Below are 27,565 nucleotides of genomic sequence, written 5' to 3'. Positions count from 1 at the left end.
TACTACAACGTAACATACCTTGAAAGTTACCTTGATATCAAATTACTTATAACGTGATATGTAAGTTTAGTCATACCGCACCTCTAATTGCTGTTTATTTTAAAGTTGGATCTATATTTCTTAAGCTTTTATCAGTTACATATGTCAATATCCACGTCTGGATCCTGGTCCTAATCGGCAGCCCCTCGGTTGCCATGTTGAATCAATGTTTTGAACAGAAATGCAATAATGTCAGGACCCTTCATGGTGGGGGTTTCAATTTGTCATATCATAAACAGGTGCTAAACATGAGGATTAGTGGTGTTGTGATACATGCTCTTCTCTTGGATGTTGTTATCTGAGTATTGGATCCCCGGCTCATTCTGTCAGATTGAACAACGGGGTCCTTGTGTTGGCCATGGGTGTCTGCGGGGCCCCAGACCTGGTCACAGGTCATTGATCAGTGTGACAAGAAATTCTGTCTGGATCTGTTTAGAACGCGGCTGCCTGGAACCAACTCCAGATTAGAAATGAAGAGAGGTCAAAACTGTAAGGAGCTGAAGGCATTATTATAAAATATTTTCAAAGAGGAGAGATGGACAGGTAGCCAGATTTTGGATGCCAGAGTTCTATGCCATGCTATTTTGATTTAGCTGAATTTGCCTGTAACAAGATTTCTTTAATTATTATTATTATTATTAATGTTCTTTTAAAATGTTCAGTTTTAATTAGGCCTGTCACATTATTTTGTGCAATACATAATATAAAAAATAAATAAAAAAAAACATGTTAAAAAAAATGTACGCAATTAATCATGCTTTCCGACTCGTTTGTAAATTCCAAAAAAAGTACATATCAGATATTATGTAATAACACATATTTAAAAATGTTTATTTTTTAAATTTTTTTTTTATGTTAAATTACTTTCACGTATCCCAGCTTATATACAGAGTCAACTATTAGTAAGGCATTTGTAGGTTGATTCCTTTGAAATTGATATTTTTTTCTTATGGCAGACCCTTATCTATTCAAGAAACCCATTTGAAAACAGTCATTACTTTTTGCAATGGTGACAACGCTTAGTGACGCTAGTGGCACAGAAATTACACACTTCACAAAAACAAAATGTCCTCCTTTGGTCTTTCCCATTAACATTTGTACTATTGATGTTGTGTTTAACTTGTTTCAACTATAGTTAAATTCAGCTATGCAAAAGGTGTGCAAGTGACTTTACTTTTGCCCAATACGTTAACTTCTACGGTCTTCGTTGTTATGCTTTTCATTGCAAATTTTTCTCTCTCTTTTAGTGAAGCCTCTATAGGTTGATTCTCTTCTCAGTCTTTATGTCTTGTTTGCTTTCTGTAGTCACTGTTTCATCGGATACAGATGGACCCGGTTGAGAGGGAGTGGTTATGGTGTGCAGCTCTTGGAAACGCTTCGGCCCTGTATGTGCTCCTGGAGCAAGACCCCACACTTGTCTCCAAAAAGGTGAGAATGGACAGTCCACCCTCTGCTTGATACTAATTCAAGATCACTGTCTTTAGTGTTACTCAAAAATCACTTTGATTCCATAACTCACCTCTCGGACACAACCCAATTTATTCTTCCTTCAATGTTATGGAATTTATGTCAGAAATTATATGAGTTTGAATTTCTGTAATGTGACGGATTTTCATATGAAATGGAATATTCAGTGAGAAATAATGTGGGACTTAATTTTATCCATCTGGATTTGATTCGGTCATAAAAAGTGAGCTTCCCGGCCACGCAGCCTTGATTACATCTTTTCAAAGACAAAGAAAGTTGTCACATTTTGATGAAAGATTGTAATATCTTTTTTAGGGCTGTCAATCATTAAAACATTTTTAATCAAATGTATTACATGACAGTACAAATACAGTATCAATTTTTGCTGAGTGATAACTTCGTGTGACCTTGCGTCCTCCAGCATCGACATGTTTTGTCTTCGCTATACGCTATACATAATTTAATTTAATTTAAGCCGACTGATCTCAGGTCAGAACACTCTGGGCTGTCAGTAAATGGTTAAATCGTCATGTGACAAAACAACATGTCTTTGATCTCAGTGAAGTTTGTCTTTGGGAGAAATGCCAACAAAACCACATCTAGAAAGAAATGTCATTAAGTTTTAACATTGAAATCTGTTTGATGAGTCTCTAGTTTCATCTGATATGCCATTTTGAACATTTAAGTGATTTATCAAATGGCACACTGTTAAACACAGTGACTACTTATGAGGACTTTAAGGCTATTGTCCCCTAAGAAATCCTATATTCACTTTGCATTATCACATTGAGAATCAATGGGTTCATCCAAAAGCTGAAAAAATGTATATGGAATTAGGTTGAAAATATGGTGAATTTCGAACTGTTCTTAGACCAGTGCTGACAGACAGCACACTGAAGGTTAAGTCATTCACTAAATAGGGAGCAAGGGGGCAAGGGGACATCCTATAGCTTTCTATGCAGCTAAGTGCATTCACTCCTAAAATCCGACCAAAAGTTCAGGTTTAGGCTGCAGATGATGTTTGGACCACTCAACATGGGACAATAATAATCAGTACAAAGATTCAGAATTTATAATGCTAAATTTTATTTAAACATGGTTGGCAGTGATTGGATGATGCTGGCCATTACTTTGCGTAATGATTATTTATTCAGCTTTACAGAAAATCAGCTGTAATATCTGTAACATCTCAAAAACGTAAATAACCAACACTCCTGCAAACATAATAAATAATTTGATTAAAAAAAATTCTGCAGCTTCGTATTATTTAAAATTTCATAACTTAGTCCCGCTGTCCACATTTGTGGACATACATTTTTAGGAAAACTATTTGCTCCAAAAAAAAGTTTTTTCCGCATGATTATTAGTTATAAATCAAAAAGGAAAATGAAAAATACACACAGCAGCCGCGCATGGGTCTCAGGAAGATAAGGATGATTCAATATAATTAATACATAATAATTCAAATAATTATATATAAAAATACTGTATACCAGAAAGATTTATTAAGAAAGTAAATAGGTCCAAGTTTGGCTCCATGACGTCTTTTGTTTTTATAATGTAAATAAAAATAATTATTTAATATTCTGTGTATGGTGCCTGCACTTAAACCTTTCTTGATTACCAGTAATTTATGTTAGCAACTGCAGGGTTGCAATGGGCGAGTTCCCCATATTGTAAGGGTCAAGCTAATTAGGTTGAGGATTACATTACCGTGTGTCCCTTTTGAAGAATTTGGCAGCAAAAGATCCCGACAGGAATGGATTGTCGTTTGACCAGGAGCGTTTTGTTGCCTGATAGTGTTAAGGGAACCACATGGGTCCTTTAAAGGTGAGGAGAAAATAAAGTAAAACATGTTGACGACTTCCAGATATTGATCCTGATGCGAGCACAGTCTGCATTGGCTTAACTTCACAAGCCTCTGGCCTCTAGGCTGTGTATTCTGCCACTAACGCTGCAATAACACGCACTTCCGAAACAAGGCTGGACACAGAAAACAGAGTGGAAAGCGATGGAAGGTGGTAGACAAATGTCTGCTTATAAATCATCACATATGTGGCTGGCAGCAGCGGCGGCCCACTGCTCTACAGGAGTCAAGCCCAAAGCAGTGACTCTTATTAAATTTCCATGAAGTTTAGTGAATCTGTGCGGTGAGTGAGGATGACAAGGAACGGCTGGCACTGTTAAGTACTTCCAGTGTCGCTGTGAAGCAGCTGACAAGAACACTTACTGCCTCTATAGCTACTGCTAATACTAATAGCTACTTATTTTACTCTAGTTACAGTATTCTTAGCAGACATTCTGTTTATGGGTCATTCTCAGGAATTGAGCAGTTTATGTTTGAAAATTTTGGGAAAATAAAAAAGATTAAAATATATTTTGTGAAAAATATCAGGAGTGAACGTTTAAACATTGAAGGTCTGTGTAAAATGTTTAATAACTGCTTTAACTACCACATATTATTGAATAACACCACATTATCCACAGTCAAAATTCTTGTGATCCTTATATCAAGAACAATATATTTTTTTGCAAAAACAAATGTTCACTCTGATTTTTCCCATAACAGAGTTAAACTAATGAGCTTAATAGGGCCAGTTTTAATGCAAACTCCATTTAAAGACTCAATTTGAAAAATACAAAATTAAAATAAACTTTTAAAACGTAAAATGTTGTATTTTAAATTTCAATTGCATTCCATAATAAACAGATTTAAATCTACTAAATTATGGGACTAGTTTAGAAATTATATCAGTTACACTTTACAATAATGCTCTCTTTTTTAAGCGTTTATAAAGGGGTTCAGGTAATGACTAATAAGTCATTTACAAATGCATTATTAATTATATGCAGTTATAGCATCATGCATAAAAATGGAAAATTTCATCCAATATTTGTCAAATAGCTACTTAAATATTATAAATGCTTAATACACTTACTCATGCTTATATTAATCAAAACATAAAGCATTTGTAAATGAATTATTAATGAACCCCTTTATAATCCCTTAACAAAGAGAACATTAATGTGAAATGCATATGGCACACATATGGCACTGTTTGCAGAGAATGACCCTTAATATTATAATAAAAAGCATAACGAAGTGTTTATTTAAACAGCTTATAGTTGCTACTGATTTAACAAGCAATTATCAAGAAATTCAAACAAATTAGATTTTATTTCTTACATTGTTTATCGCCACTACTTGCTGTTTTCGTTCTTTTTGCTAGTTTTCAAAGTCAAACGGATTTCACAGTCTTTATATCTGTTTGTTTGTGCTCCAGCGGGATTCGGTTTCAGATCAGCGCAAGTTTGTCGACCTGCTCATGCTGTAGAGAATACTTGATAACAGCAAAATGTTCTTTTGTGTAAGTGATGCTAACTTAGACAACAACAGGACATTTCCAAAGAGCACGCAAGGTTTTCTTCTGTACCACAACAAAACATTTTTCAAACAAGGAACCAGTTCAAATTCGTCTTTATTGTCTTGAAAGATAAGACAGGACACTCTCATCAGATCAGACTCTAGATGTGCCAGTCAAAGATGGACATTTTTAGTGGACTCTTTTTGCTCGTCCAGTCCCCGCAGGTCAACAGTAATGGCCAATGCTCTTAAACCAGGATCAGATAAAGAGATAGTGTTGATGGGATAGACAGCATCTGATGTGGCCATCACGATTGAGAGACAAAAACTCATAGGAAAGGTTAATCTCAAGCCCTTATCAATCAATTACATTTGGCTTTGTGGAATTAATGGCATGGCTGGAATTGCCTGGCAGGATTGAAAGAGGTTTGTGTGTTGAACTTGGCATTGGTGTCTCTAGGGGAAACGAAGCTCTTTGTGTTTGAAGCATCACAACCGAATGGTTCAAACCCCTCTCATTGAGACAGATACAGAGCAAGATAACAGATTCCCAAATTAATTAGTGGAAAGATGTGCCGCCTCATTCTCAGTCAAACTGTTACCTTGAGTCTCTGGTAAGCCACTAAGGAAAATAGTAGTCCATTGAAATTTAAATGTGTGACTTTGTACAGTACATCCTTTGACCATGTTTGATTTATGAGGCCGTGATGTTTATGAGGCTGTGATGTTTACAATCTCACTGCATTCTTTTTCCTCTTATTTTTATGTTTGCAGGACTTTGTTACTGTAAGTATATGAGGACTCTACCCTTTATAGATTCTGTGCTCCTTCTTGCCACTTGAAAGAATTGCCTCTTAGAACTCATCCACTTTCATTCATATCTACCTATCCCTCTTTTCACGCCAAGCTCACTATTCCCTTAATAGATCTAATGTCCATAATGATGCTGAAGTGTTGTTTTAAGAAGAACACCAATCATTCTGTAGGGCTGTATGGGCAATATGGACTCTTTTCACATTTACAGGTTTGAAATGTGGACATGAACTGTAGCAAGATAAATGGCACTGCTGGTATATAGAGATATATTTGTTCCAATAAGAAATTTGCTCCAATAGGAAAAATAAATAAATCACTAACATGTTTTCAAGACTTTCCAAAAGAGGAAACATTAAAAGAAAGATGGACCAACCTGATCTAGTAGTGAAAATGTGACTTTATGGAAAATAACACATTCACCCACGTAATTTTTGAGACATCCCTCATAAAATACTTTGTACCCCTTTACTGTTTATGAATTTTTTCCCCACAAATGTTATCAATAATACTGGGAATGTCAATAAAACCAATTTTGGGAAGGTTGTGTGGTTACGTTGCAAACATCATTGCAGTAATGTTGACTAAAATTAGCTGGATTTCCTGCTAAATACATTAAAATTAAAACCTTATTATCAAATTCTGTGAAAAGGGTTTGCTATTAAGTCAAATACTGCCTTTTTATGTCTAGTTTAATTCCAATTGCAAACGTACCCAAGTGGTATATGAAGCAGTTGAGGTTTTAAAATACCATGTAGAGTCTAAAGTAAATTATCTTTGGTTTAAAACACAAGAAATTGCCTCAAAAAAAAAAAAAAAAAAAAAAAAAAAAAGATTACATATTTCAAAATTATAGTGTCCCATATTTGTAAAAAGTTTTCAAATCAGTTATAATAAGTCCCTCAACGTAAGGAAGTCAGAAAATATTGTAGAACAGCCTAAGCTGGTTTGCTGGTCTTAGCTGGTGTTTACAGTTACAGTGGTGTTAAGCTAGTCTCCCAGCCTGGCTAGCTGACAACAGTCCTAAAACTCTACAAACCAGGCTGGGAGACTAGCTAAGACCAGCAAACTATCTTAGGCTTGTTCAGTGATGGAATTGTCATGCCCATTGGTCAGTTATGTCCATCACAATGCTGTTGTGGGCGCAAAATGAGAAGGGGTGTCAGTGGTTGGGCTGGACACTGATCTAGGCCAATCGAATAACAAGGGAAGGTGAGACGAGGATCTGGGGATTAAGCTGAGGAGATCCCACAGGAATCAAATGAGAGTTTAGCCTTTAGACTCACAATTTCTAAGCTTAGACCCAAGCACCCCCAAAACTTAAAAAAAAAGTTTAGGCTTTGAAATGGGAGTAGGTGTCTATAATCCCCTCTGTGGATGCTAATCTATGTACCTAGATCTGGTCTTTGCCTGAGCCATAGCTCCAACAAAAACAATGCTTCTCTCTTATTGGGCTGGTAAACTTCAGTCTTGTGATATGTTGATGGTAGAATGGATTAGATGAGTAGGTGTTATCTTTAATGTTGTGCTTTCTTTAGGTCTCATTAGCTCTCTTGATTAGTATGTAAAGGAAACTTGCTTTGAGTTTAGAGTTCATTGTACAGTACTTCATTTGCATGAGAACAATATGTGATCTATGTTGTCTTCAATCAATTCAATGACCTCGCTGGACTCCCAGGGGGTAAGTTTACTCTTTTAGAGTAGATTTTGGCTATAAAAAGTATTAGTAGTTGTTGTTAAGGCTAGCATCACTACGCTCCTACTCAGGGTTAAGAGTTTGTTCATATAAACAAACTAACCCTAAGTATTAAACTTTGGTGCGTAATTTGTATCACATACTGCTATAGACATGATTCATGTATCTTGTTGATGAGAGAAGTGCTATAACTTTTGTAAGAAATCAAACATACTCATTTTTGCCTGGTAGGCAATAAAAATCCAAATAGAAGTACTTTGAAGGAGGGACCCAGGCAGTATCAAGACACAAGAATACCCTCAAGACATGGGGTTAGGCTCTTTTGACTTTGGCCAGTAAAGGCACCGGCACACTCATGGTGAAGTGCTTCTTCCAAAAATAATTTTGAAACAGATGAGGAATGACATATTGTTTGTGAACATTCACACACCACCCACGCTGCTGGGGGATGCATTTAGAGGTTCATCTAATTACTTCAAGCATCATTTTTTGAGTAGAATTCACAGGAGATCAGTAAAAGAAGCTGTTTTAACCACTCAGTGATGATTTAAAGTAAAATATATGCAGTAGATAATGTATGATTTGTAATGTTTACCTTGTGGATTCATGGTGCTAAAGCGCTATTAACACACTATACGCAGTTATACTATGTGCTGATTACACTCTTTTGTTGTAATTTATGATGATACTGATACTACTCCAAAGATGGATGTATAAAAGTGTGTTAATGGGTAGAATTCAGAAAAAAGAATGGTGATAGGCATACCTTGGGCAGATATGTGAATGGCTTGTATCAGATTGAAATGGCATTTAAAGAGTATTTGAGTAGACTTGATTCCTTTTGTAGACTAATTAACCCCCCCCCCCCCCCCCCCCCACAAAAAAAACAAAACATGTTCTTGGAAAATTTCTCTATGTGAGTGATCGTACAAATGTAGGTACATTTGCAGCAGCTCGCTAATAACTCTGCACACCGGAATGTTCATATTGACTGATCTTAACTGACTGAATGGGAATTAGTTGTCAGCCTCAAAGCAGGTGGAGATCCAGGTCACACCAACTGATGACGTGGACCAATGGCAGTAAGGTGTTAAGCAGCTGGTAAAAAGTTTTCCTGAATGTTCGCCCTGGCGAGCTGTTACGAACCACCTGAACGAACTAAAAAATGTCTTTGTTTTGGCCAGATTTTTTATAAATGATGTCACACTCGTTCGTTCTCAGATTTCGTAGGAAGTTCGCAGGGGCCTTAAGTAACCACGTAGAAACCTTTTACAGCACCCTAGCAACCACATAGCAACAAATTTAAAACCACTTAAAGCACCTTAGCAACCGTGTGAAAGACAAAGGGATGTTGGGATCAGGGTTAAGGCTAGGGTTAGAGTTTTGGGCAAGCACCACTCGCATTTTCTTAAAAAAAAAGAAGAAAAAATCTAGTGTTCATATTCTGTATTTAATGTTGGACCAAGACAATTTAATTCTTCCAGCACTGACATCCAATATTGCAATGTATGCATATCACTGCTTTATATTGATCAATATTAATTAAAATTACATTTGAAGGTTTGCCATTGCCTTTAAGAGCACAACAAGAGAATCCAGTGTCAATATATGAAAACATTATCATGGGGTTTTACACCTGCAGGCATCTTCATGCAGCAACTCTTGTTTAATATTAATAATTGCAAAGATGAGGTACTTAATTCATGCTAATTTGTGTGTCTGGCCTGCACTCCTCTCTATACACACAGGCAACCGAATGATCATTGTGTCTAATTATAGTGTAATGGCACAGCAATTATTAGTTTAACAAACAGGCAGCGCTCCGACCGCCTCGGGTGGACATGCACCTCTCCACAGCTCTCAGCCAATAGGAGCTGAGAATTGAGTTACTACGGAATAAAACAATTAAACTGATGCTTAAGTTTCAGGATAAGCAAAGCTCTTTTACATTTATATTCATCGTTTGTGTGTTTACAAAATAATTTCACAGGGTTGCGGGGTAAATATAGTGAGATTTGAACCGTTTTGAGAGCTAAGAATGCATAAAATACATTATATACCATTATTGAGTCTATAATTCACTCTTTCCTTCCTAATTCTCAGATTTTTAATTATGAGAAGTGACAGAGGGCTTGTTCTCATCTGGGAATGTGAGATGGGCTCTATTTCAAAACCTAGTGAGCTGCCTTGCTGTCTACTGTGTAATTTCTGTATAATTGCCTTTTAAGGCAGCATTCAAACTGAAATGGAACGCAACTCTGTGTGTCATACGAATAGCTCTTCTCACTTGAATCAGATGATCACACTGTTGATTTGTCAACAGAAGGTTGCCGAAAACAGCTGCTGAATCAGTCTGTGCTTACCGAAATTTGAACCACTGTCTCCAGTGGCCGAACTGGAAGTGTTGTTGACCATTTTCAGAGTGAAATGACCACAAGGTGAGGTTGTAACTAACACCTTGATACTCTAATAAGAATAAAAATACATAGCACATACAAATATTGGGTGAATTCACTTTAGATATAAAAAATTTTATAAATACTTTCCTCTGTTGAATAATTCATATTTATATTTGACATTTCTCGCTCTTCATCCACCATTTTTCACTAAGCTCGTTGCAATTGCCTTTTTACCAAAAATGTGATAATACTTTACATTCCTGCCTCAAAATTTGACCAAAAGAGTATCTTTGAAGGCAGCGTAATTTTGCTGCATACCTTTTAAAACAGCCTATGTATCAGGAACCTATGATTCCTTAAAATGTGTCCTACTTAGTCAGCTCCCTAGGTTTTGGAAAGAGACATGGTTGCCCCTTCATTTTGATCTAAAATTTAAAATATTCAAATATTGCAGTATTAGCTATCAAACCTCAAATTGGTGTAACAAGGTGACAAAGGGACATTGTGTGTGTGTGTATGAGTTGGTTTTTGTGGTTTGAGGACATTTTTTTAGGTTACACACTAGTAATTACGAGGGTATTATGCTATAAATGTAGTTTATGAGGACACGCCTAGTCTCTTTGTAAATCAAACAGCTTTAAAAACATACTAAACATTGTTTTTTTGAAAATCTAATAATGTCAAAAGGTTTCTATGAGGGTTAGGTTTAGGGGTAGGGTTAGGGTTAGGGAATAGAATATACGTATAGTTTGTACAGTATAAAAATCATTATGTCTATGGAGAGTAGTGACTAAAAACTAAATGTTTTCATTTCGGTTCGTTCTAAGCAAAAAGTGTATTTTTGCAGCCTCTTTTCTGAAAGGTTATTAGGCAAATTAGGCAATTAGGCAAAGAAATATGTGATGTTGCAGTTTCCTTCACGATCAAAGCACGTTTCATTTTTTATGGGCAACATGAAGTGGGGGCCTTTGGTTTCATGAAAAAATTAACGGAACAAAATTAACCAGTTATTACTGGTTACCAGCATTTAAAAATAAAGTTTTCATTCTGGAACAATTGAAAATCACTTAGTTCTGGTTTTCGGTTACGTTCTGCTAAAGAAAATATTTTTCCAGTTTTCGTTTTCATTCACTGAACCGTTTTTAGTCCCTGATGGTAAGTCCTCGTAATGATAGGAGTACCATCATGTGTGTGTGTGTGTGTGTGTGTGTGTGTGTGTGTGGTGCTTTAGTGTGTGCCAGATGGAGTATCTGTCTTTTATTGGCAGTGTGAAAGGACAGCTTATAATGCTCCTCTGTGGTCCGGCTCAATAGAGAGGGTGAGAGCAGACCCTCACACACTCAAAACCTAATGCTTGTCACCATATGGAGCTGTTTAAAAACAGCCATAGCCCCAGACAAAAGAGCAACATTAACAGCCTCTAAAAATGACTGCTGCGATAACACTGAATTATTGCACATGGAGACTGCACACACACACACACACACACACACACACACACACACACACACACGTTGGTGCAGTTATCATTATGAGGACTCTCCATAGACATAATGATTTTTATACTGTACAAACTATAGATTCTATCCCCTAACCCTAACCCTAAACCTAAACACATAAAACTTTCTGCATTTTAACATTTTCAATAAAATTCATTTAGTATGTTTTTTAAGTGATTTGAATTATGGGGACACTAAAAATGTCCCCATAAACCACATTTATAGCATAATACCCTTGTAATTACCAGTTTGTAATCTAAAAAAAAGTCCTCGCAAACCACTTAAACCTGCCCACACACACACAAATACATACACACACACACACATTGGTGCAGCTATCATTATGAGGACTCTCCATAGACATCATGATTTTTATACTGTACAAACTATAGATTCTATCCCCTAACCCTAACCCTACCCCTAAACCTAACCCTCACAAAAAACTTTCTGCATTTTTACATTTTCAATAAAACATCCTTTAGTATGTTTTCTTAAGCAATTTGAATTATGGGGACACTAGAAATGTCCTCATAAACCACATTTATAGCATAATACCCTTGTAATTCCCAGTTTGTAACCTAAAAAAAATTTCCTCGTAAACCACTTAAACCTGCCCACACACACACACACACACACACACACACACACACACACACACACACACTAAAGCGGTGCAGGTTGTGTCACACACATGAACATTACACTGCTGTTTATGCTTGGCTTGATCAAACTAGGAGATTAGAAATCTTTTGTTTGATATCTGAGATTTTCTTTTTTTTTTTTCACACTGCTGACGTAGTTGATGAACACTGGATTTGACATATTCAAACACCTACAGAAAACCAAAGGTTGTTTAGTGAATATTCAAAATAGACAAGCAGCAAAAATACAGCCTGATCTCTCGAAAACTGCTAAATTATATTATGTGGTTCATCATTACGTCTTGCAGCGGTTCTGAGGTGAAATGTCCACTGTGTAGTGCTAAAAGCAAGTTAAATATTCTCGAAAAGATACGTTTTTTTAAGGTTAATTCTCTATTGAGTTTTAAATCTACAAATCCTACTTCCCTACCTTGAACCTTAAACCTAAACCTATCCGATAGTGTCAGAAAACGCAAATATGAGATGAAAAACACATTTTCTAAAACAACCATGTCGACTCGCGTGCTCTTCAGGCCTCGTAATTTACATCACAAGTGCAACGCTCTATCAGTTGAGCTACCACACAATTTAATCACACTGAACAAACTTGTAAATGTTGTTGGTTAAGTGATGCAAACATTAAAATGATAAAATCTCTTTACAAGTCATGCGCTACAGTAAAAGTGTTTAGATGTCGTAAGATAGCATTATATGAGGATCAGGGCGAAAAGTGTTTATGAAGTCATAATCTGCCGTTTTACTTGATTTTTGTGAAAGTGAATACAAGTCATTGTGGTTGTAGTGTCTCTAGTGTTCATTTCACCAGGAAACTGTCGTGATACATACAGTACAACGAGCCCCGTTAAAATAATTTTGCAAAAATGTAGGTATAGTACAATAGTTACATGATTCTGTGAGACCAGGTTGCTAAACAGATGAGGTTCAGCACAATACAAACTTTTATTTGTGTTAAAAAATAGATCATTTTCATTAACTAATATATATATATATATATTAGTTAATGAAAATGATATATATATCTGCCACAATATTAAAACCACCTGCCTAATATTGTGTAGGTCCCCCATGTGTCGCCAAAACAGTGCCAACTCGCATCTCAGAATAGCATTCAGAGATGATATTCTTCTCACCACAATTGTACAGAGTGCAATGACCTTCTATGACCTTTCATTAAAGATATATTTTAGGAAATGACATCACACACACTGGAGGTGTACATCAACCATTTTGCAAAATTACTTTGAGTTATTTGAAGTTTATAACTCATTTGTTTTATTTATGTTTTCCTTTATTTTGTGGTGTTAATCATATGTGGTCAAACATAACATGTCCACCCTGTTATGGTAAGATATATGGGAAATTAATATAATTAAAAAATTTCAATATACAATATTTATGTCAACAGAAATAAAATCATAAATATTAGTATAAAAATATGTTTCCTAGATATCAATCACAGACCATGTAGTGGCTAATTTATCCACTGAATGTCCACCCTGTTATTGTCCACCCTGATGCTGCCTATTTAACTGGATGGACATCTGAACTGTTTAGTAATTTAGCTTGACCAGTATGACTAATACAATCTTTAATATGTCCCTGTAATGATGAAACATGAAGAAACTTGTAAAATTATGTTTTATTTTTTAAAAGTTTCAAAGCCGGAATGTCACCGAATTGTATGAATGACCCATTTACGATATGTACAGAGTTGCAGTTTCACCGCTTTCTATACGCAGATTACACAGTCTACAGTAACAGTAAAGTACAGTCTATAATAATAGAACCCTCACACCTCAATAGCAATAGCCAGGTTACATGCCGAATTGTAGAAATATTGTGAGGGGTTTGTTCAAATCTCAAACAAAAAATGAAATCCCATTCATTTTTTTATTTTATATTTTTTTCAGAAGAGAATTGATTTTTAACAATGACTTACAAACCTTTAAATATAGTACCGTGAGCTCTGAGGTTGGTAATCGGCTGAAAATGTGGCTGGGCACTGTTGTGCTCTATAGTAATAGTGATGTTTGCCTTAACAAGAACCACCTGTTCTATATCTCTGTTTGACAAGATGTGTATATTATCCATAATTGTAGAGGAATTTGTATTATTTGATGATTATTTCAACTGTACAACATGTTAATATACTGTCTAGAAATTGCACTTTGATATGGGTAGTGTTTGTGTTACACATATTGTATTAAATGATAGTTTATAGTAGGCGTGGGCAGATTGTTGCTCTTCAGGACAGCGAGTACAGGCCACAGATTGGCCCGAGACCAACAGAGAGGCGAGAGCAGATTTCTCAATGGATTGTGTGTATGTGAAGAAAGCGGGGATCTGTCCGCCCAGCGAGGGCTCTGTAAGAAACAGCTTATGGGGTCAAGGTGGGCTGCTAGCTCTTGCGTGACAAGATACATAGGGCTTTTCATGACTCGCTCTGTGGCAGATTACAGGTTGCTATAGTTTCACTAATGCTCAAATCAAGCATTCAGCTAATCGGCTCAGGATAGGTTAAAGGCTGCCAGTGATTTGGCAGAGATAAAACTTGGTGGCAGAAAATCAGGGAGGAGAGTTTGACAAAAGCATGGCTGCTCCAGCTTTGATGTCGCTCTGAGAGTGGATGGGGACTGAAGCAACACTCAGAGCTTTAGGCCAAACACACTGATGTGATGGAAGGCAATGGAGTATATGGAGAGCAACAGGGCCCAAAAGAGTTGTTTTAATCTATTACTGATATTGTTTTCTTTCTTTCTCCCTTTCTCACTCCGGGAAACTCCTAACACTCTGAAACACACAAATGAATAAAAAATAACACTTGGACCTGAAGTATGTAAGTAGCTTGTTAGCTGTTACGTCTGTTCGTGTTGTCTAGTGCAGATCTGTGTTTAGAAAAGTATAAGAATATTGCACTTTCTATGAATAGAGTGCAATTGGTGTCCCATTTCATTTTTTTGTTGTTGTTTTTTTTAAAGTAATAAAGGCACAAATCCCATAAGTAAAGGACTGAAAACTATTATATATGTTAGACATCAAATGGTGTTACATTTATTTAAGAAAAAAATAAAATAATAATAAAATAACTTTTATTACAAAAACAATTATATTTAGCAGGGTCCCATATTTTGTACTCAACCCTGTTGCCATATGGAATATTCCATAAAATTGTGACACTCAGGAAGTGACATTATTTGGACACTTTCTACAACATGGCAAGTAAATAATCCACTTCCATTTTCTCAACTTTTACACAAACTCAAACATTCAACCCTGTTACCAATGCTATTGTAAGAAAAAAAAAAAAAAAAAAATCAAGCAAATATTGTTTCTTTAATTCATGGGAAATATAAGATTATCAATAACTACAAATTAACATTCAGTTTCAAACTAGCTAGCCCTTACTGAGCGATAGCTTAATTTAGACTAAATCTGAAAAACTTTTACCCATTCTAATGTTCTTTTTTAATGCTATAAATTTTATTGACGCTGTGTTGCAAAAGAAAAAAAAAATGACTTCAGAGTTTTAAGCCTTTTGAACCGTTTTTGTGAAAAGGGGCATAAAAATGTTATTTAATTGCTTGGAATAATTGTTCAGTGAATCTTCGGCTGACTGGATGCTCTATGCATTGAAATAAATGAATAGTAAATTATCTATTCTTATTACATGGCTCTCTGGAATACTTGATTCTGATTATCTAATATTGTCTGATATTTCTCAGTAACTACGCACATCCACAAATCAGACCGGCCATCCGGGTATTTTCAGAATTGTAACCCTTTAAATGCCAGTTTCTTTATATCATGCCACTGTTGTTTTTTCACACACACACACACACACACACACACACACACACACACACACACACACACACACACACACACACACACACATGTTGGTGCAGCTATCATTATGAGGACTCTCCATAGACATAATGATTTTTATACTGTACAAACTATAGATTCTATCCCCTAACCCTAACCCTACCCCTAAACCTAACCCTCACAAAAAACTTTCTGCATTTTTACATTTTCAATAAAACATCCTTTAGTATGTTTTCTAAGTGATTTGAATTATGGAGACACTAGAAATGTCCTCATAAACCACATTTATAGCATAATACCCTTGTAATTACCAGTTTGTAATCTAAAAAAAAGTCCTCGCAAACCACTTAAACCTGCCCACACACACACACACACACATTTCTCAATAAACACATACAAAACACAATCTGACATTCATACCAACACACCCACACAATTTTAGCTTCATCATTTATTCAGTTGTCCTGCAGTGCTCTATAATACAGCAAACAGAAAATAGGAAAAAAGCATATATTTGCTCCATAGGCTAAACATGAGAAAAGTGGCGCAATCTGGTGGAAAATATAAAATAAATAAATAAATAAATAATTTGAAGCCATTGCTCCAGAATGAAAGCATAATATCACAGAATTCATGATTTTATGCTTTAATGGCACTGTGATCAAATATTGGGTTTTAATGGGTTTCACTGGGGACATTTTTGTCCTGAAGGTCCTGAGTGTAACTATTTTGTGAACACAGTGTATTATAGATGTATTTTAGGAACTGAGGCTGAAATATCAAAATTGGTTTCAGAAAACTTTAGAGTAATTAGTAATGTGATTATTTTTTATGAAATATCAATAAATTAATTGGGTTACAATTTTGAACAATTAGTAATTTGAAGTGGATTATTTTTCAAATGTATTTATTTATTTATTTTTTGAGTAATTTACACAACACCATAATGATGAATAAAAAAATAATGATAATATCATCTGGCACTCAAGGGCGCATTGAAATTTTTGTCCAAAAAAATGCTCTCTTGAATAAAAAAATTTAATACCATCTACTTCTGACCTGCAATATTAAGAAGCAAATCATGATTAATGGCTATGACGTAAACTAAAGTCTAATGACTGTTTAAAAAACAAGACGAGCTCTTCGACATGTCCCGCCATAACTTTTTATTTCAATAGGAATTATGTCAACACAGCAAAGACAACTGTGCTCATCAAGTGATTTCATGGGTTCTGTAAGTGATAGGTGCGTATTGACAGATGGACTGTGCTGAATTTAAATAAATCAACACCTTAGCCAATAATGTAAAGTCAAGCTGCAAACAAAACATGTTCAGTATCAATATGACCTTAGTAAATAAGGAAATGTGTGTTCAGTGTTAACAGTAGGCCTGCAGTCTTAATAAGCCCAGGTGGGACAGTGCAGTCTGAATACACCACCAGTGTGATTGACAGCGGCGTTGTGATTGACAACTGGTGTGTTTTGCATGCATGTGTTGCAGACGGCGCTCCACTGGGCGGCCAAGCAGGGCCATGTGGAGATTGCGGACATGATGGCGCGCTCCGGAGCAGACATCAACCAGAGAGCGGTGAGAGCTGACAGGAGCCAGGGCCCCTACTGACACACACACATTTACACCTCTGCAGGGGCCCTGTATACACACACACACACACATAAATTAACACCTTTATGTCATGCAAGCGCTCTGTGCAGATATGACCTACTTGTGTTGGCTTTGTAATGTGTATGTTTTGTGTAATTAAATCATTTGGGTTTGAATTTCTTTTTAAGTCATACACTTACATGCATTGCATTCCTATTTAGTCTGATCTAATGAATTAGTCTATTAATCAAACACACGCAGAGGATGTTTATTTAGCTCTGAATTTAAGTTGGATATAACCTTTCTCTCTCTTTGCATAAATATGACCTCATGTTTATTTATTCCAGATATACCAACAGTCTGGCTGTGAAAGCTTTGGCCTCACCCCCAGGTTCATGCATATTATAATTCACTATATCTTATCTCGTCATATTCAGGGTTGGTGAAGTGCTGGGAAGGAAATCCTGACAGGATCTTTGTGCCACTGGCAGCAACCTTTAGATGGGGGTGCATGGTCTATTCTCCCTCTATCACCTAAAGCATTGTCCCTCTAAGATGGTTATTTCAGTTTATATTTTCTGTCAGATCTGGGTACGATTTAAAAAGAGCAATTCAGTTAGCCGTGGGCCACTTTTGGTGCCTCACTGTTAAAAAAACATTTCTTAATCAGTATGTTTGTCTTGTTTTCTAGTAAAAATCTAAGGTTTCAGGCCTGTTCACACCAAATGCGATTTTTAAGTGCGAATGTTCATTGCGAACAAGCTTTTGAATTGGAACAATGGATTCCTATGAGGCTATACACATCACGTCTGACGAATCATCCACAGACAATCCAATGTTTTTTTTTTTTTTTTCAGAGAGCAGTCCAATTTTGGGATGCTCTTGATTTCGGACTGCGAAGTTAACTGATCAACCAGTGGTATTAGTGGTTTTAGTCATGCGTCCCGAGCCGCCGCAGCTACAAAATCCAACTTGTTGGTGGCACCAACGCACCGAAAGATATTTCACAAACCGCCGGTAAACACCTAAAGAAGAACAACTAAGAACCGGTGTTGTGTAGCTGCTCTTGCTTTTGGCATCTGAGCACAAGGAATTATCGATAAACGTTACAGCGGCTACAAAAATGCAGAGATGAAGGAGTGTTTATGGATAGTAATTGCAGAAAAAATTAAAATCAATGGTGAGTATTTATTAAATGTATTTTATTTTAAGTAGTCTAGCAATTATGAAATTGGCTTTTTACTAACATTTTGTGTGTTGTGCAGTGGAGGATGTGAAATTAAAATGGAGAAACTTGCACTCTACACGTCAAGCACCACCTATTGTTCGGGAGTGAATTCGCTTTTCATATAGTCTAAGGAAAAATTGGTCTCGTCTGGGTGTGAATCGACCTTTATACGTAAAATTACTAAAACAAACATAATTTTTTTTGTGTGTGTGTGTGCAGATGTTGTTGTAGCTGTAAAAATCTAGAGTTTTCGTTCGTGAGTCAACGACAAATATACATGTGCAAGGAGAAGGAAATCCTACAAAAATTTAGTTTAAAATTTTAATTTGCATTCATTTTAGAAAAAACCTTTATGCCATTTTTAACAAAAGATTGATGTAATGAGACTTAACACTTCAATGGTGCAACCATCAAGTAAAAAAGACATTTTGTTACTCACTATACACACATAATGTTTTTTTCAAGGTTACTTTTTCGAATCATCGATACTGTTAAGTATTCTTTAAGTTTTACCAGTTGACACCCTGAACTAACTTTGCTAGTTTGTTATAAATTATGTGGGCCAAATTATGTAATATTTTAAGATACTTACTGACCTTAGCACACAGTCATTGGGGTCAACAGGGGTCCTCTTTATGATGTAATTTACTGTTTTATGCTTTTCTTGACGCATGATTACATAGTAGGTGTGTTCGACTTCATCCAGCGCTGTGCAGACCGATTGGCGCCAGATTTGAAGCAGTGCGTGTTGCTTTGAAATTTTGTCCGACTTGAGACGGCGCCACTGCCACGTCACTGTGATGTATGCCATTAAAGTACCGAGAGAGCTATTTGAGAGGAGCTGAGGAGCTGCACAAGCTCTGAATGATGACATAACTTATTCGAGATTGGCTAGACTTACCGATGAAAACTGTGATGCAGTGGTTCACTATAGCATACTACATGTACTGTGCTTACTACTTCTGCTACTGTATATCATTCTATTACAGAAATAAGAGTAGTATGGTAGTATGCCAATTACCAAGGTGGTTATTCTGACACCTTCTGTTCCACTAAACTATCAAGAATCCGTGTTCTTATAACAGTACATCATGTTTATATCATGTTATATTATGTTTATCATAGTAATATCATGTTTATCCATAAAAATAAAAATGATTAAAAATACTGATTCCTTTATTGTCATTAAAATATTAAAGGCTTTTATTGGACTTTATTTTTGTACACAGCAGGCACTGTATTAAACAGCAAATAACCTTTTCAAATGAATAATGTTTCTGGTTGTTTTATGTACAATTCATGTGTCTTATGTGAGTCAGTGATGTCTAGATGGTAACGGTCCTGCTGTGAAAGTCTTGCGAGAGTTACATTTGCTGCTACTAAAGGTTCGGTTAAGGTTATGGTTAAGGCCAAGACAAACTCTTTGGAAGTGCATGAATGCAGACGCTTCTAGCTATGCAAGCTCGATTTTCACAAGTATACATTGCAGTCTCAACATTGCTGCAAAGGGCCGCTATAGCAGACATTAGTGCGAACTGTCTGCTTCCACGGTGAGTTTTCCCTTTCAAGTCATTTACTGTCATGGTGGAGCAACAGTTTGAAGAGAATATTGCTGAGCAAGTTAGTTAAAGTTAATATGTTTATTGAAACTTAGATGAATAATAACGCATCCAGTTTAATGACAAAGACTTTTGTAGGTAACTCTATTGCCCCTTGTAGTACTGATGTTAGTTACCGCCACAGTAACTCTAGAACGCATGTTAAGCATGTTCAACTGGACCGTGTGTTTGCAATGCATTGGTCATGTGCTTGTATCTGCACTTGAACATGTGTCTCTACACTTATAATAATAATAATAATAATAATAATAAATTCACTTTAATCTCTGTCTTGCCTAGTACTTTTCTAATGCAACCTGAACTTTGTAATGCAGCACTTGTTGTGTTACTGTCTCCTTAAAATGAATCGCTTATGTTGTATCCTTCCTCATTTTGTAAGTCGCTTTGGATATGCGTGTCACTAAATGAATAAATGTAAATGTAAATCTGCAAATGTATACCTGTGAAAAGTTTTTCTGCAGGACTCCAGATAAACACAATGAACAAAGACTTTTTGCAGAATTAGGGTTACCATCTAGACACAAGCCACAACCACTGACTTTGATTTGGTGTAATGTTTTTCAAACAGTTATTACATTAAAAACAAAACTACATCACTGCTTATTTTTCAAGAAATAATAAAACACTACTTTTCCAGCCTTGTAATGAGATGTTTTTTCTTTGCTACAATTTCAGGATGGTTACACCACCTTGACATGTTTGACTCCATGATTTTTTTTTAAATATTAATAATAATAATAATAATAATAATAATAAAATTTTTACCACTCCAATCCCCAAACCCCCTCCATCTGCAACAACGTGCTCATTGAAGATAATGTTTAAAGCTTTCACGAGCACAGTCAAGCACACATGCACTTTTTACTGCCTTCATAATTACACAATGGTTCTCTTCAAGTGCAGCCTCCGCTGGGCACAAACTGAATTAAAAAAAAAATCAATAATCCATGTAGAGCCATCAGGGTCTGGATATCCCTTGCTACGATTCACAGATACATCAGACGTAGATGTCTTTTTACATTTTCAGGCCAGCTGTTTTGCTTTTCCTTCACTTCTTTCCCTAACTATTCCTTTAAATTGTCACCTCTGCTGATGTAATACTCTATTTCTGTCTTCTTTCTCTGTTTTTTTGTGATGCCAACACATTTACCTGGACCATTTCTAGCATGTAAGTGTACAACCTATTTTATCCAATCAGATCAAGTACTTTAAGAATTACCGATCTGTCTCTCATACTGTATATTTCTCATATTCAGAAAAAGAAAAAAAAGATTTATACTCTTCATATGTATCTAAGTCTTGGAAAGCCAAATTGCCCATGATGTCAGTGTGAAATTAAATTCTTGACCCATATTGTGCAGTGTACTCTGCTCATTCTGTTTCTATAATCTTCTTTTGCATTTTCTGACAAACTGAAAGCGACTGTGGGTCTTCATGGCATTCTTCTCTCTTTCTTTCCAAAGGGGGTGAGTTTGATTTGAATACACTGAAGCAGGATTTAGCAGAAATGGGCTTTAGACACATGGCACAGTCATTGGTTTTCCACCTATCAAAGAGGATTGCAGGGATGCGACTGAGGAACAAATCTCTTCACTTGCACAGAAGTTGGACAAATAGGTTTTATCAAACATTCCAAATGGAGACACTATGAGATTAAGTTGCAGACCTTAAAAGTAATAGGCTTTTAATAGCACAGTCAATCGAAGGAATACAGGAAGAATTGCAAGCAAAATATTGAGTTATTTCAAGTATTTTTTATCATTTCATTGTCACCGAAGCTCATTGCTTTTCATTTACAGTGGCTCAGTGTTCAAAATAGCATACTATAATACTATTCATACTACAGTACATTTTAAAGGACTTGGGCATAGACATTTGGCACAAGATATGGAATATACAGTTGTGCAAATGCAATATTGCATGCTACTCATAATTAGAAGACTACAACCAGAGCTTACTGGCTCGGGTGCTACGCCTCACAATGCAATGTTACTTCTTTTTCACTTTAAAAAAAATGACATGCATCTAGAACTGTGGCAGAATGCGGCAACAATTTAGTTTAATTACAGATTACTTCCTTTCTTCCATAAAATTAAAATGAATGGGGATTGAGGCTGTCAAGCTCCAAAAAAGCTCCACAAAAGCACAATACAAGTAGGGCTTTCAGCCATTTTGAAATTGTAATCAAATTAATTACACAATATGCTAATTAATAAATACAATTAAATGCATATATTAATATTCGCAGAAAAAGGCCCCCAGATAAAATAATTTAATTATAATCATACAGATAATTCAAAGACATTATATCACTGCGGCTGTGAACATAAACCTATCACTGTGCTACTGTCCACAGCAATCAGTTTTACGGCTGAGTTCCTGAAATTCCTGCTGATCTGCCTCTTGAGCCTTCTGTGGCACCACCCTCTGAACTTCCTGCGGCTCAGCCACTTGAGCCTCTGCCTCTTTTGGCTCCGCTCCCTGAGCCCATGCCTCCTGTAGCTCTGTCTCCTGAGCCTCCATCCCTGGCAGCTCTACCATTGGAGTCTCTATCTTCAGCGGCTCTGCCCCCTTAGTCTCTGCCTGCTGCAGCTCCACACCCTGACCCTCTGTCAGTTCTATCCTGGTTTCCTGTTCCTCCGCCAGTTCCATTCTGGTGTCTGGATATTCCACCAACTTCGACCAAACCGTCGGACCCCAGTTACTTCCTGGAGCCACCTCACAGGCTTCAGGACCCCGCTCCCTTCCTGGAGCCACTTTCCTGGCCACCGGCTCCACCCTGGTCCCCTGGTGTACTCCGGTCTCCGGGCTCTGCTTCATTGTCTTTACTTTTTTAGGGGCTAAAAAAGGAAAGGGGGGGGGGGGGGGGTCTGTCACGTCATTCTTGTGTTTTTCCCCCAAGGACTCTTATTTTGTAATTTAGAAGAGACTCTTAGTTTGATGTTGTGTCTTCCTCTTATGTTTGTCTTCCTATCCATTGCCCTAACTGTATTCCAGGTGTTCCTTGTCTCCTTGTTAGCCCTAGTGTATTTATATCCTCTTGTTCCTTGTTCCAGTGTCAGTTCTTGTCTGTGTGTAGTGTGTTAGTTGCCAGCATACTGCTGTTGAGTTTGTGTTACCTTTTTCTTTGTATGATTCCTTCTTCGTTGTATACCCTTATTTTGTTTATAATTAAATTTATGTGTTTGGATCCTCATTCTTTTGCCTCTTCCCTTCACAACCCTGATAAGACCTAAACATAATGGACAGTGTAAAAAAAAAAGCAAATGTGATATGAAAAACACAATTGCTGAAGCAACCACAGATTTTTGTGGTGCTTCTATGACACTTTCGGATCACATGTCGACTCGCATGCGCTCTGGGACCCATACCTGGTCCTTTCACAAGTGCAACACTATTAGTTGAGCTGCCACACAATTTGATTGTGCATGAACAAGCTTGTAAATTTAGTTGATTATGTAATGCAAACATTAAAATATGTCACCTTACAAGTTATGTGTAAAAGTAGTAAAAGTGTTTGTCAATATGGCAAAAAGTAAGTGTTGATGAACTGATACTCTGCCATTTTACTCATGGAGTTTTATAAACAAGGTTTGGGAGGAGCAAGGTAATTTAATCTGACCAATCACATCGCTAGACTAAGCGTATATAAACAGCCGCTTACCTCTACATGGCGTCAAGTCTTCTGGCATTCGGCCCCGCCCATTGCCCACGAATAGACCCAGGCAGTGACTCGGATCATCGGACACAACTTAACTGCAAAGCATTTGCCTTCACTAGAACAGCTCTTCCATCCAAACAGTCTCGTTATTCAACAGAAGCTGCCACAGCAGCTCGTTAGTTTTTTGCAGTATTGATCACTACCACATTAAGTTTTTAAAATTTTTACTTTGTCTTTCTTTCTATGCTCCATTCGCCAAAGCAGTTTATAGCATGAAGTTGCTTCTGCAAACTGTATACATGTCAAACAGCTCCCTACGACTGCTGATATGTTCTCTTATCTAAAATTTCTAGCCTCCATGAATGGACGCTGCTCCGGCTTCATTTGAACGCGAGGGAAACAAAAGATTAACTATTTAATTCAATCACCATTCCAACACTTCCCAGTGTTTCAATCTGGTTCTCCCACACAGGTGATTCATTTCAGCCTCATTACCTTGCCGCGCAGCTCGTTTAGGGTGTGATCCATTCAGCGATTCTGTTTTTTAAAATTCTAACATGAATATCATGATTGTTCTCCCTTCAAAGTGCCCTTCGGTGCACGATTTATCCCATTCGGAACACAGGGGCAATCATGCAACAGAAAACTTCTTTCAATCGACTGATACTCTAATTACAACTTCTTTTCAAACCAACGCAGACATTTTAGCGCAAGCTCACTGCCGCGCAGCACTCGCTCTGACCATTCCACAGCACACTGCAGTTAAACACAGCCTCTGTCCGAACAGACATGAGCCGAATTTGACTCCACAAGAGGTGGATCATGCATTGTGTCCCAACTCATTCATGATCATTCTGCAAACTTGCCTCGCCTCCTCTCAGCATTCGAGCTCGCCTCGCCACACAGCCCCGATAACACAAAGCAAGCGCTGCTTCAAACTTCCACTCAGCTCTACACTATAACATGACTTTCCCTCCTCCCGTCAAGACAAATGCTTCACGCAGGTAAAATCAATCTATCATTTTATTTTACAGATAATCTTCTCTACTTTTGCCCAAATCATTGGATTACGAACAATAATCTGTCATAATTTTACACTCCACCCAATTAACAAGTTTAAATCGACGCCAAATGACTCAGCTTTGCACCTTGCTTTATTCTCCAATGTTTCAGCTTTTCTGTAGAATTTATCACAAGTCATCAATATAAACAAATTGTTTTATTCACTACACTACTGTAAACTGTGCTCTTATAGTATCTATTAAATCCAACTCTCAGGCACAAACTCTTCAAACGAGACGAGTCACCCCGTGCCAGTAATACAGAGTTATGAAATGACTTGCATTACATTGGAAAACAATCAACAAAACTCCAAACCATACGCTTAAGTTAACAAACATCAATCTGTGGTATTCATCTGGGCACTTAGTTTCAGATGCCTTCCAATTTCATGACAAACCAACTAAATAACGTCATTCGTATGCACACGCAAGCAAGTTTCCTGACATGGTTTCACATATGTTCCTGACATTTAATCTAGCAAACAATTACATTCAGGTGTCTGCAGGCGCTACGTTTATCATGTTACCATGTTTTCCATCAGATCAACACATCCCTAAGCAGCAAAAATGTGCTGCCCAGGTGCAACAACTGCGGCATCTTTCGAGCCGTGCGACTAAACCTCCCATTACACCGCAAACAGTGCAATTCACTGTCCAAGCGCCGCAACTGTGGTGTCTTTTGGGCCATGTGACAAACTCCCACTACACTGCAAACAGCGCACGCACTGTTCAAGCACCGTAACTGCAGCGTCTTTCGGGCTGTGCGATCAAACCTCCCACTACACTGTAAACAGTGCAATGCACTGTCCAAGTGCTGCAACTGTGGCGTCTTTAGAGCCATACGACAAATTCGCACTACACAGCAAACAGCGCAAACGCGCTGTCCAAGCGTTGCAACTGTTCACGTGCCACAACTGCGGCACATCTTTCAGACCACGCATCACCAACCATCACCCACCTAGCAACTGACAACAATTGGGCTGTTTCAGGTCTTCCCTAAACAGTCACCATAAGCCTGCATCTCCGCATCAATCAATTTAATTCGAAAATAGCCTACCATATGCCCTCACGTCGAATGCCATGCTCAACCCATTCGTACCGCAGAGTGAATTCTTGCTTATTCGCAGCGTAAACTTTTTACATGAAAACATGGGGTCTTCCTGTTAAATGCCGCGTGAGTCCACGCTCGAGGATTCATCCTGTTCATCCTACCATTGTATGCCGTGCAGGCCCATGCCTGCAGATCCAGCTGCTCGCAGCTTCGAGCAAGCTCAGTAAAATTCAGCATAAACATTCTCACACGAATTGTATGCTCTCCCATTGAACTCTGTGTGGTCTTGCGCATGAGGATTCAGCCCATTCATATCACAAATGCCCATGCAAGCACGTATCCTGACATTGCCTCACATATGTTCCAGACGCCTTCGTTTTTCCACACAACCTATTCTCTCTGCCAACATCCATCCCTCTACCCCTTCCTATCCATGGGCCACTAGAGCGGATTCCCATGTGAAGCTGCCTCTCCTCGAGAACCCCACTCCAGACACATTCCCCTCTTCACTTTATCCCCCTCCCTTCTAGCATTTTAACCTCTCCTACCCCGGAACTGTTCCCTGTGCGAGGCTGCCTCCGCAAGCAAACCCAAATCCCTCCTCAGCTAGCCATAATTAAAGCAGAACACATTCCACACCCCAACAAAACCAAAAAAACTACTTTGATCTACTATCTCATTACCTAAACACTCTCCGTCAGGGCTACATTTCTCTAAACACCTCCAAAACACTAGACACCATGTTCATCCTTGCCTTCTTTGGCTTCCTCCATTGCTCCGAACTCACCACCATGACAAAATTTTACCCAAGAATCCATCTCACCATTTTTGACCTCCACATCCTAGACAATGATACATCAGATAATTCATCAAACAAAGCAAAACAGACCAAACCAAAAGAGGGCACCCATTTTTCATTTTCAACCTTCCTACTCCCATCCAGCCCTTCCAATTGCTAGCCCACTATCGAGGATCCCAAACTAAAACCCCGCTAGATCCCCTCTTTGTTGATGACAAAAATCAAGCAGTATCCCGATTCTGGTTCCAAAAACACCTCAAATCCATCCTGCTCAATTCCAGCATCTCAGATAAACTATACTCAAGCTATTCCTTTTGCATCGGCGCCGCAACTACAGCAGCGCACAAAGGCTCCCCCATTCGAAGTGCAGCGAGGACTCCCCTGTTCAAATGTTGTGTGGGCCCCCATTGCCAGGAGGAGAGGCTGAGGTCGTTCCGAGCGCCTAGGATTCACACAAAATCCATCAAGAGCTCTCCCATTCAAACCGCAGCGAGGGTTCTCCCATTTCGAATGCTGAGTGAGCTATTCAAATTTATTTGTATCGGTGGCTCTCCCATTCGAATCTCGGAGGATTCTCCTGGCCAAATGCAGCGAGAGCACCTGTTTGATCGCAGGTTGAGTTTACCTGCTCGAGCGGTTGCAGTGCCCCGTCCCTCGGGGTTCGCCCGTTCGCTGCCCAGGCCCATCTGTCAAACTCACTAAGCCTGGAGTTGGTTCAGGTGGCTAGGATTCATGCCTCTGTCCAGGGCAACCCTGCCCTAAAGCAGGGGTGGCCCCTG

General features: G+C 37.8%; 1 protein-coding gene across 2 annotated transcripts in view; it reads left to right on the top strand.

Annotated features, from left to right (window-relative positions):
- Positions 1-27,565, top strand: part of LOC127437467 (uncharacterized) — a 108,479-nt gene that overhangs the window by 56,454 nt on the left and 24,460 nt on the right. For both annotated transcript variants that reach the window (XM_051692407.1, XM_051692406.1), the window contains 2 exons: positions 1,345-1,467; positions 17,266-17,352. In XM_051692407.1, the coding sequence (XP_051548367.1) occupies positions 1,345-1,467; positions 17,266-17,352 (210 nt within the window). The remainder of the gene's footprint in view (positions 1-1,344; positions 1,468-17,265; positions 17,353-27,565) is intronic.

Source organism: Myxocyprinus asiaticus, chromosome 48 (assembly GCF_019703515.2).
Source record: "Myxocyprinus asiaticus isolate MX2 ecotype Aquarium Trade chromosome 48, UBuf_Myxa_2, whole genome shotgun sequence".
Taxonomy (NCBI): domain Eukaryota; kingdom Metazoa; phylum Chordata; class Actinopteri; order Cypriniformes; family Catostomidae; genus Myxocyprinus; species Myxocyprinus asiaticus.
The sequence above is the reverse complement of the archived record's forward strand: the minus strand, read 5'-3'. Positions and strand labels throughout refer to the sequence as shown.